The 12,509-nt window shown below is 38.3% G+C and overlaps 1 protein-coding gene across 4 annotated transcripts in view; it reads right to left on the minus strand.

The window, feature by feature from the left end:
- Positions 1–6,562: 6,562 nt before the first annotated feature.
- The window catches only part of ACSM5 (acyl-CoA synthetase medium chain family member 5), an 84,484-nt gene continuing 78,537 nt past the window's right edge, over positions 6,563–12,509 (minus strand). For all 4 annotated transcript variants that reach the window (XM_072597965.1, XM_072597962.1, XM_072597963.1 and 1 more), the window contains one exon: positions 6,563–7,434. In XM_072597965.1, the coding sequence (XP_072454066.1) occupies positions 7,262–7,434 (173 nt within the window). In that variant the 3' untranslated portion in view covers positions 6,563–7,261. The remainder of the gene's footprint in view (positions 7,435–12,509) is intronic.

Below are 12,509 nucleotides of genomic sequence, written 5' to 3' on the forward strand. Positions count from 1 at the left end.
TTCTGTACTTCTGTTATCAGAACTATATTTCTGTTCATCCATCCTTCCATCCATCCATCTGTCTGTACATCCGTCAGTATGTGTGTCTGTCTCCCTCTGTATCTCTCATCTATCAATTATCTATCTACATATTTAGTAAATTTCATTTTGTTTGAACTATCCCACCATTTCAGTTCCTTGAGATAATTTTGGATCCCAGTTTTGTCATTCCATGTGTAATGGAACACTGACTAATGGACCTAGATGAGTCTTATAAACATGCATAGGGTGCTGTTGATGCAATTTGCTGTGTGGAAGAGGATGGGGAGCCTGTTTTCATGAGCATGTGTAGACAGTCTATAACTGTTTCATTCTGCTGACCATGTGGTGAGGAAGAGCTTTTTTGATGGGCTAGGCGAGCATTCAAAATTGGTCTAATTGAGCAGAACTACAGCCTCTTATCTCTTGGTTTGGATAACTGCCTTTGATTTCTTCCTGGTTAATGATATATTTTTGGCTAATGTGAGAGAAAATGCTAGAGGACAGATATTGCGCCTTCTTGATATGAGGCCAACGTATGGCTCTGGGAATATATGACTTGACCCTTTGCTTGTGTTTGTATTCTCTTTTCTTTTCACTTTTTTTAGGTGAAAAAATGCGTGAGTTTCAAAACATCAGGAGAATGAGCCCCTAGAAGTCTAGGAGTCTGGACAGCTTGAAGTCTAGGAGCCCAGGAATTGAATATATCTAGGATTTTGTAGTCAGCCCAGCATCAATGCCTTGAGAAGGGAGAAGCAGCTTTTGAGAACTGGCACAGCAATAGCTAAGATGAGGATTTATCTAGCAGTGATGCTGCATTGGATATGAACTTAGTGGGACTAATATGATGTAGAAATTATACTATATATCTGAGTCCACTCTCCTCAGAGACCAAGATGGAATGAAAGATAAAGTACCCTTGAAGGATGAGAGGGAAATGTTCATATTTTTGTTATAACTACATCTTCAGAGTAAATATGTCTTTGTAAAAGTTAATTGGTTAAATGGAATTGGTTGCTTAGTACCTGATAATGGAGGGAACACACCAAGAATACGGGTAGAGCTGATAGAAGCAGTGAAGAGACACATCAAACCCTCATGAGGTACCCCTAGAACATTAAGGAAGAAATGGAGCCAGTGTGGTTCTGGGATATTGATCCCAGAGAATACTCTCTCTCTCTCTCCCCCTCTCTCCCCCTCTTTCCCCCTCCCTCCCTCCCTCCCCCCCCCCCCCCCCTCTCTCTCTCTCTCTCTCTCTCTCTCTCTCTCTCTCTCTCTCTCTCTCTCTCTCTATATATATATATATATATATATATATATATATATATATATATATATTAACTTTCACTCCTGTCTTTATTAACAAATATAATACCATTTAGGACTCTATATAAATTCTTTTAAAAAAATAAATAGAAACATGACAGAACAAGAAAATGATAAATGCTGGAGAGGATGTGGGAAAGTTGGAACACTAATTCATTGTTGGTGGAGCTGCGAGCACATCCAACCATTCTGGAGAGCAATTTGGAACTATGCCCAAAGGGCTACAAAAATGTACATACCCTTTGACCCAGCAATATCGCTACTAGGACTATATCCCCAAGAGATCATAAAAATGGGAAAGGGTCCCACATGTACAAAAATATTTATAGCAGCACTCTTTGTAGTTGCCAAAAACTGGAAGTCAAGGGGATGTCCATCAATTGGGGAATGGCTGAATAAATTGTGGTATATGAATGTAATGGAGTACTATTGTGCCATAAGAAATGATGAACAAGAAGACTTCAGAGAGGCCTGGAAGGACTTATATGACCTGATGCTGAGTGAAAGGAGCAGAACCAGGAGAACTTTATGCACAGCAACAACCACAGTGTGTGAGAGTTTTTTCTGGTAGACTTAGATTTTTGTAATAACACAAGAACTTCTTACCAAAAAAAAAAAAAAATCCCAATGGAGGATCTCAAGGCAAAATGCCTGCCACACTCAGAGAGAGAAATATGGAAGTCACTCACATATTGTAGCAGATCATGTTTGTGTATGTGTATGTGTTTGTGTATCATGTTCTGATTTGTTATACGATTTCTTTCATTTATCTTAGTCTGACTACATAGCATGACTATAGTGTAAATATACTCAATAGGAAAATATATGTAGAATCTATACAGAATTGTATGCAGTCGTGGGGAGGGAGGGGGGGAGTGGGGGGTAGGTGGGGGGGATAAAATCACAATTGTATGGCAGTGATTGTTAAACATTACAAAATAAAAAAAAATAAATAAATAAAGAAAGAAAGAAATAAATAGAGTTTTGAGCTAGTCAACAACCAAAATGATATTATGAACATTCTCTGGGGCTAGATGAACAACCACTTCTGAACTCACTTCTATTATTGAGCCAAGATCTCTCCCTTTTGGACACAAGATTAAAAGGCCTTGCTAAGCTCCACGTATATGTCAAAGTCTTTTCTGTTATCCATTCTTTCCCTGGCTCTGCTCCTGACTTTTTGGATTTCAAAACTTTTTGGACTTCTAATCCTTGAACTTTCTCGCAGTGCCTGGGATCTTTTAACCCTGAAACATGCAACCATTCCTGCAACCATCTCACCTGGGAATGTCCCTCTGCTAAACTGGCCCCCTATTTCCACTGATGAGTGGGCCATTCATGTAGGAGTCCCAGACTGGTCAACTTTTATTCCCCTCTTAACTCTGTTTCTGATGACATGGACTTCAGCACCATGTTCCTGTCAAGCTACTTTCTTCCCCCTTCTCCTTCACCTCCTATTCGTGTGTTGTATTTCCCCGCTAGAATATAAGCTCCTCAAGGGAGGGATTGTCTTTTTGTTTGTATTTATATCGTCAGCTTCTATCGTAGTGCCTGACACATAGCAAGCCCTTAATAAATACTTGTTGCCTTATTGGCTTCCTGAACTAATAATACTCTAGTAACTTTCCGAATAGGAAATAAAATTACTTTGGCAAAATTTATACTTAAGAAATTCATGATAACTTGTAATGATTATAACTCCCCCACTTTTATTGCCTTCATTTCTAAGCACTAAACATCTCTTTAACAAGATGTTCATGAAGATTATCATTAATTGACATTAAGCTGAATTAGTCATTCACTATAACCTAGCGCCACTCTAGAAGAACCATCAAGGAAAAAGGCAAAAGGTAAGGTACGTTGAAGCTGGAGCAAGACAAGAAGTTGTCCCATGAGTAGCTTTGTCCTTGGCAAATGTGGCTAACCTTTTTATTCATCTTTTTTTTATTAGTACTTTTATTTATTTCAGGTATGCAGTTTACCTGCATATTATTGAGCAAAATTGGATCGCAAACAAGTATACAAATATCATAACAAGCATTATCAAATAACATAACTGGCACTAGTGTTATAAGCATATTAATGGAACTGGTAAGGAAGAATCATGGAAAAGGACTGCAGCCCATGGCATTTTTGTTTTTAACCAAACCAAAACTGTCGGTAGCACCATACCGGCAATACTTACAAGAAACATAGAAGAGAGAACATTTTTACTATTTTTTTCAGAACCACTTGCTTTGCATTTTAGTGAATTAGGCAGGAAAGTTAACAGTGCATGCATTTTGGCCAGTCACCTTCTTTTGTAAAGCAAAAGTTAAAAAGAATTAAGCTGGCCATACTGAGAATCTGCCTTTTATACCTGTGCAAGCACTGCACTGTGCTTTAATTCAATAATTGGAGATGGGATGTGTTTTGCAAACTGCTGTTAGGTAAAAGTTGTCCACTAAAGCCTAGGGAGTCTTTGGTAGGCTAATACTTTTTCATCAGCAGCAGCAATAAGAATTATGTGTTTCCCTATCTACCACAGTCATTTTAAGTTCTGTAGTTTTTCTTTATAATTCAAGGTAGCCAAAGAGGATATTCTGGAAAACAACACAGTAAAATCCTCAAACAACCAGGCACTTAAAACCCAGTCTACTCCAAAGGCACCAAGAATCAGTGGGGCACATTCTTCCCCTCTTTTTATTCATCTTGATTGGGAAAACACCAGTATAAGATGTTATGCGAACATATTTCCAAAAGGAATCCCCATATAGATCAGAAGATATTGACTGATGAGATAGGTGCTTGCAATGGAGAATGGAAAGAATCTATTCCAGCAGATGTCTCAAATAAGCAGTCCATTGGCTTGGAAATGGTCAAGGTGCTTGGCTTGGGAGATGAATATGGATATGGCATAATAAGCAATGAAGAGATCATGTTCCTGGCCTTTATTTACCTTACCTCTTCTAGGTGCTCTTCAATCAAGAGGGTCTGTTTACTGAGTGGAATTGTTTCCATGAGGTATGGAGACAGAATCTGACCTCCTTAGTTCCAGAAGCGACAGTCAGGTCAAGCAGTGGAAAGGAGGAAAAGATAGGATATGAAGAAAAAAGGGAAAAATAAAGAGAGCTGAGGAAGAAAAGAAAGTAGAAATTCAGTTTCATTTAAATCTAATAACCATTTATTAGATGCCTGCTAAGTGCAAGGAACTGTGCTAGGTGCTAAGGATACAAAGACCTTAATGAAACATTCTCTGGGGTTCCTCAAAGAGTTTACATTCTGCTGGCAGGAATATATCATGTACAATGGTGGTGTCAAACTCAGAGAAATGAACGTTGCATACTGATGTAGAAAACCACAAATTAGCATTATCTGCTTTATATTACATTTTAATATATTTTGTTAAATATTTCCCAATTGTATTTTAATCTGGTTGGAGGTACTTACCATTACTTGCTGTCTGAATTGACACCTCATGTGCCAAAAAGCAAATACAAAGCAATATGAGGATAGAGAGAGTATTAATGACTGGGGAGGTCAGGAAAGATTAGATAATGTGACATAATCTAAGCTTTGATAGAAAGTGAAGTTTCCAAGAGGCAGAAATGGAAGATGTTTATTCCAGACATAAAAGTTGTCCTTCGTCAGTGCACAGGGAAGCGAACTTGCATGTGGTATTCATGAATTAAATCCAGTTGGGCTAGCACACATTAAGTCGAGTGATATGAAATAAGGATGGAAAAGAAAAAGCCAGATTTGAGAGGGCTTTAAAAGGAAAGGTGCAGGACTTTGTATCTTATCTCTGATAATAGGCAGAATTTAGAGGTTTTAAAAAGGGGAATGTCATGGTTTAAACCTATACTTTAGGATAGTTTTGGCAGTTGTGTGTAGGATGGATTGGAGGTGTGGGTATGGTGAACAGGGAGCCAACAGCAAGCCTAAATTAGGATTATTGTCACTAAAGTAGATAAATGGGAATGGTTTCCAGAGATGTAGAGAGATAATTGACAAGGCTTGGCAAATGGTTAGACATGGGGGTTGAGGGAGACAGAATGGGAGGGAGACAAGATGATTCTGAAGTTATGCAGCTGATTGGAGACCATTTTCTTTCTATTCTACTGGGTTGTCTCAATCTTGGTTGTGTTGAATTTGAGATACCAATGGGCCATGAAATGTTGGGAGGGACATGGGACAATGAAAGACTAAGGTTCAGGGGAAAGGCTAGGTTAAATAAAAAGCTTTAGGATTAATCTGAGTAGGGACAATAATTGAACCCATGAGAGCTGATTAGATCACTAGAAAGTATTGAGTGAGAAGAAACCTCAGGGCAGAACCATTAGAGATACTCACAATTAATTGTCAAGAAATGGATGATGAATCAGCAAAAAATATTGAAAAGGAGTAGTTAGAGAAGCAGGAAAAGAATGATCCTGGAAACCAAGAGAGGGGATGGTTCACAATAACTGGCAATGATACTGTGCTTTATGGCTTTCAAGGTGCCCTATAAACATCTCACTTGAGCCTTATGATAATCCCATGACATTAGCACAAATATTACCCCCATTTTACAAATAAGGAAATTGAAGCTTAAAGAATTAAAGTGATTTGCTCAAGGTCAGTAGTTTGTAAATATCAGAGGCAGGCTTTGAACTCAGATCTTGGTGCCAGGTCCATCACTCTATCAGATTATGAATGTCCAAGCTGCAGAAAGATGAAATGGCTAAGGACTGAGAAAGTGTTGTTATATTTGGCAGCTAAGAGGTAATTGGAAACATAAAGAAAGCACTTTCAGTCAAGCAATGGGAGTGGAGGCAGCAAGAGTAGACAACTGTTTCCAGAACTCTAGCACTGAAAAAGAAGACAGGGTTAGGAAGATGGCTTTTTAAAGCATTCTGATTCTGTATAGTTCTTTTTAAATTTCTTATTTATTTTAAACTTTCTTTTCCTTTAAAATTTGGATTCTGTATAATTCTTTTCCAATTATTTATTTATTTATTTTGAACTTCCTTTTCCTTTAAAATTTGGATTCTGTACAATTCTTTTCAAATTATTTATTTACTTTGAACTTTTTTTCTTTAAAATTTTGAGTTCCAAATTCTCTCCGTCCCACACCCTCCCTCACACACTAAAGCAAGTGATATGACATCAATTATACAAGTGAAATCATATAAAACATATTTTTATATTAGCCATATTTTTAAAAGCAAGAAAAATAAAGAACATGAGAAAATGACACTTTAATTTGCATTTGGAATTTATTAGTTGTTTTTGTTGAGGTGAATAGCATTTTTTCATCCTGGGTTCTTTGGAATTGTCTTGGATCATTGCATTGTTTCAAATGTATCTCTTGTAAACAACATATTGTTGGATTCCAGTTTAAGGGAGGATGGATATGCTTTCTCTCATACTATACCTGAACTATGCCTCAAAGTTCTCCACACTGGTCCCATCATGTGATGCAGCTGCTTTCAGTTTCCCACTTCTATTGTCTTGGTACTCCTTTACTGGGGTCCAGCTGACCTCCCCACTAACCTTAACTGGGCAAAGTTGGACTCTTGGAGGGTGCTGCCCCCTCTCTTGTTGTGACTATTCTCACATTTGGAATGCTATCTTGGTTATCAACTCATGCACTGTCCCCACCTTCCAGCATTTATCAACTGAATTTAACCCAAGTTAATAAGTTGTAGTTACATTTCTGACTTCAGTTCATAGATCCTGTTTCCCTCTCATAAAATGGGAATGATTGTCTTTGCACTACATACATCAGGGGGTTATTATGACTAAAGCAATTTATAAAGTCTAGAGTACCACATAAATGTAAGCTATTATTGTTATGAGCTGCTATTTTGGACGTTAGCACAATGCGTACCCAGGCTATTCAAATGGCCCATTCCTGAGGTGATTCCTTGAAGGCAGGCTTGTCATTCCAAAGGACTCATACATTCTTAAAGTTGAGGGGAAGATCAACCCAAAGCCTGTGCAATGAATGCTGAAAGGCCAATAACAAACTTGTCCAATTCCATCTTAATTCCCCCACTCTTTTTTTCTTAATTTGCTCCTTTGAATCTTCCCGCTGACTGTCTTTGGCAGCTCTCGGACAAATTCCACCTAATTAAAAATAAAAAATATTTCCTTTAATAGATGAAAAATTCTAGCTTCCTTGTCCTCAATGAACTCTGTATTGAGCTTGGGAGGGAGGGCACTTGGAAACAAGTGCTGGGCAACAATGTGACTGATACCATTTCAATATTGTGAATTCATTTGAATGCAATAGTGTTTTGTTCTTTGTTGTTGTCTACCTAGCATCTAACACAGTGCCTGACCCACACTTAAATGCTTGTTGATTGTATTAAATCATTCTGATCCTGATAAGTTAGGAAGAGATCATCTGGCCACACCTTATGTTGATGGGAGGATGTCAAAGAGCTGAGTATTTTCAGAATTTGATTCTGGATCACAGAATTTAAGCATTGGAAAGGAAATCAAGGGTCACCTAGTACAACCTATATCTGAAAGGAATCCCTATTGCCCCATATCTAAGTTGTCATAGTCTCCTTCTCCCCCTGAGTGCTCTTTAAATATCTGAAACAGATATCATGTCCTCTTGGTCTTCCTTAGGTTAAACTGATCTTATTCATTCAACAGATTCACAGATGCCATATATCCAAAGACCTTCACAATCCTGCTTTCCCTCCTCTGGACATTTCTGGTTTATAAGTCTTCCTTAAAGTATTGCAACTTAAACTTTCACAACTGAACACTATTCTAGATGTGGTCTGACTAGGGAATAGAAAAAGAGTGGCAACAATGACAGTAACCACTACAGCTGCTGTTACTACTACTACTACTACTACTACTACTACTACTACTACCACCACTAAAGTTTGCAATGCCCTTTACATATGTTAACTCATTTGATTCTCTTAACAACCCTGGAAGTTAGGTGCTATTAGTTTCCCATTTTACATTTTGAAGAACCTGAGACAGACAGGTGAAGTGAGTTGCCCAGGGTCACACAGCTAGTAAGTGACTGAGACTGGATTGGAACTCAGGTCTTCCTAACTTCAGTACTGGACAGAATCTAATAAAATGGAATTCAAAAGTGATTAATGTGAATTCATATGCTTTGGGTTCAAAAAATCAATCTCATACATATATAATTATACATACATATGTACATACACACACAAATAGTTAAGCAGAGATTTGTTTGGAGATCTAGTTTTAGGGGACTGCAAATTCAGTGGGATTCAATAATGTGATGAGGCAGCCAAAATGCTAATGGAATTCCGTACTTCAAATCTTCCTGATTCCAATTCTCTGCACCCTCCACTTATCTGCCCTTAGCTCCTGTTTTATACCTTGAAGCTGTACCTCTCCATGGAGTCATACATGTAATTAGTCTTTTTGTGTGTTTTCCACACATGAAAGTCCTCTAAGAGCCCTAAATCTTTTTTTGAAACAAACTAACTATGCCTCTCCCATTCTATGTGAAATGAATTTTATTTTAACCCAAGAGTAAGAATTCACTTTAATCGTTATTTCCTCTTTTTATATTCAGCCCAACCCTCAAAGAAGTCAAGATCTTTTTGGATTCTTGTCATCCACTGTTAGATATCCCTCCTAGATTTATGTCACCTTCAAATTTGATGAATATACATTTATGCCTTTATCCAAGCCACTGACAAAAATGTAAAACAATGCAAGGGCAAGCCCGGACTCCACCGGAGATCCCCTGCTAAACTGATGTTGAACATTTAATATTAATGGTTACTATTTGAACCGTTCAATCAGCTTTGAATCTTTCATTATCCCATAGTCTGCATCTCTCCATTTCCCCTACAATAATAGTATGAGATACTTCATTAAATGATTTGCTAAAATCTGTTAAACTACCCACAGAGTTCCTGAGGATTCTAAGTGATAATGTCGACAACTAGACCTGGCTTTGGGAAGACGAATTCAAATCTGGTCTCAGATACTCACTAGCTTAAGACTAGTCACTTAACCTCTGTCTGCTTGAGTGTGCACAACTATAAAATAGGAAACTGAATAGCACCTACCTCCATGGGTTATTATGAGGATCAGTTGTGATAATTTGTAATTCCCTTAATGCAGTGACTGAAACATATGAGGTACTTAATAACTGTTTTTTCGCTTTCTCTTTCTCACCCCACCCCACCCCCATGCCCATATAGAAAGTTAATCTGGCATATTCTATTGTTGATGAAGCCCTGTTGGCTCCTTAAAGTTACTATTTCCCTTCTAGATATTCACCATCTAATTCTGTAATGATTTATTCTAGAATTTACTCAGAAACCAGAGTTGAACTCACTTGTCTAGAATCTGCAGACTCTGTCCTACTTCTATTCTATATGTTTCATATGGTATCAATCATTTTATAGATTGGGGGAGCATAAGCTTAAATTCTGGGCAAGGAGGTCACATAGCCTCTAGCACCCTTAGCCTGCTAATCTCAAACCACTGATTCCACCATTACGATATAGAAGGAGACAGAGTGTAGTAGAAAGAGCTTGGGACTTGGGAGTCAGGAGATTTTCTAGACCTGATTCTGACTCCCTAGGACTTAAGTTTATGAGATATAGTTTTTCTAAAGCAAGAGTGTGCTCTATCAAATACAGGAAGACTTGGGTTAAAATCTAGCCTTGAATTGTGTATAATCATAGCAAAATCTTAGTAAAGTGGAAATGCTGGATTTGGGGTTTTGGAACCTTGGTTAAAATCCCAACTCTTTTATTCATTAGCTGTTTGATTTTTGCTGATTTACTTAACTTTTAATAAAAAGGTCCTCATCTTTAATATTAGGGGATTAGGCGAAATAGCTTGCAAGACAATCCCTTCCAGGTCTAAATCTATACGTCTATGAAGTTATTTCTCTCAGCTCCAGTATTCTCATCTATAAAATGGGGCTAGTGATATTTAACCTCACAGAGTTGTTGTGAGAATCAAATGAGATAGCCTGTGCGTCTTTTGCCAACATTAAACTGCTGGATATATGGCAGTTAATATTTTGTCACTTGAAAATACAGATCATTGTCCCTGTTCTACCTATCTCCCAGGGTGATTATGAGGCTTAAGGGAGATGATGAAAGTGCTTGGCGAAAACAAATAAAACAATCTACCTGGGTGGCCTTTGTTATTATACTCTGTAACATACTGGAGAAGGCCAGCTAATCAATGTTAAGCGATTGATCATCACCAAACCAGTGGACAATACTTGAACAAAAGTAATAACACAGACTTATGATTTTTATCAGAGTAGGAAACTCCCAGTGTGGAAACCCTTTCTGCCAGTGCATATTGGCAGACAACTCTCCTGTAACTTATTGTCTTGGAGATTTGGGGGATGGCACTGACAGGTTAAGTAACTTGCCCTTGGTAGCACAGTGTCAGTGTCAAAGGAAGAATTTGAACCCAAGGCTTCCTGACTTTGTGACTCTCTGTATACACTGTCAGATCACAAACAATTCTCTATAATTCTCATGGACCTTAGAAAGCAGATTTTAATCTTCTGAGGATTCCCATTATACAAGGAAGGCTCAGAGGTCAAGTGGAGTCAGAATAAATTATCATTGACTGTATTTCTGAGCAGCTAGATGTCATAGTGGGTAGAGTGCCAGGCTTGGAGTCAGGAAGTCTCATCTTTGTGAGCTGAAATCCAACTTCAGACACTTACCAGCCATGTGACCCTGGGCAAGTGCCTTAACCCTGTACCTCAGTTCCTCATCTGTAAAATGAACTGGAGAAGGAAATGGCAAACCACTCCAGTATCTTTACCAAGAAAACCATAAATGGAGTCATGAAGAGTCTTACATGACTGAAACCACTCAACAAAAATATATTTCTGTATTTCATCTGGCTATGAATCTGCCTTGTGACAGTTCTCATCTGCTTTTATTATGGCTCTGTGTCTTGAATTCATATTAATATTTACATTTTAGTGTTTATATCTTGTTTCCCTATATAAATTGTTGGTTTTGAGAGTAAGTACTCCTATCTACTTCTTTGAGAAGGCCTAGTTCCTCTTTAATTACTGAAGAAATTGATTCACTGAAGATTTCTGCTCTATTTCAATCACTATTAGTCAATCTGATATGATTATAAGTATATAAGTATCATAAGTATATGTATATTTGGCCCCAGAACTGTGAGCTACAGATTGTAAGATTACTTGTATGAGTGAAGTGGGAAGCTCACTGGAGGTCCTTCACTCTTGTTTTTCCAAGCCTAGTGTGGTAGAGGTGACTCAACTACATGAAAAGTCTCCCCCAACTATTTTTGTACCTCTGGATGATTCTCTCTTATCCAGTACGACCAAGTGTCCACCTTATGACTACCTAGTCAGTGGAGATATTCCTTGCTTTGCCCAGCTCATGACTCTGCTGATATATTGTTTTGCTTATTTTAGCTTATGTATCATATGTCAACCAATGAAATTATTCTGTATCTGGCATAGCTGTTCTTGAATGTTTACATATCTAATCCTATAAAAATAGGGCCCTGGAAAGAGAGAACATCTCAGATCATGATGAAGATCTGAGGTCCACTTCATTAGAAGGACTGTGGACCCTATTAATAAATTGCCATTGGCTCAGAGCTCTGCCTCAGTTTCTCTTGTTTTAGGTTGGATAGTTTTAATCACCACATGATCATTGTTTACTTTGCTTGAGTTTGGTCAGAGAGGGAGTTTTCTGTTTTCCTTCCCTTCCCCTTCTCTTTTGCCTTCTCTTTCTCTTTCTCTTAAAAAAATTCTTGGAGGTGGAGTCAAAATGGCAGAGTAGAAAGATGAACCTGAAGTAGTTCTTCCCCCATAGCCCATAAAATACCTATAAAAAATGACACAAAATGATAGAGTGAAAGACATTTCCGTCCCAAGACAGCCTGGAAGGCCAACAGGAAAGGTATATTGCACCTGGCTCAGAGCAGAGCAGGAATGCAGCCCAGCCTTAGCCAAGCAGCATCGACAGGACTGGAGCAGACTTCGGGGTACAGAATCATGGGTCACAGCTGTGGTTCCCAGATTTCTCAAACCACAAATGCCAAATACAGCTTCAAAGGTCAGTGGGAAAGCTCTGGGTGAGAGGGGTGTGCAGTCTTGTCCCAACCCTAGCCCCAGGGTAACAGTCACTGTGGCATCAGCATCCACTTTGGAACCCTGGCCT

This window comes from Notamacropus eugenii, chromosome 3, assembly GCF_028372415.1.
Source record: "Notamacropus eugenii isolate mMacEug1 chromosome 3, mMacEug1.pri_v2, whole genome shotgun sequence".
Taxonomy (NCBI): domain Eukaryota; kingdom Metazoa; phylum Chordata; class Mammalia; order Diprotodontia; family Macropodidae; genus Notamacropus; species Notamacropus eugenii.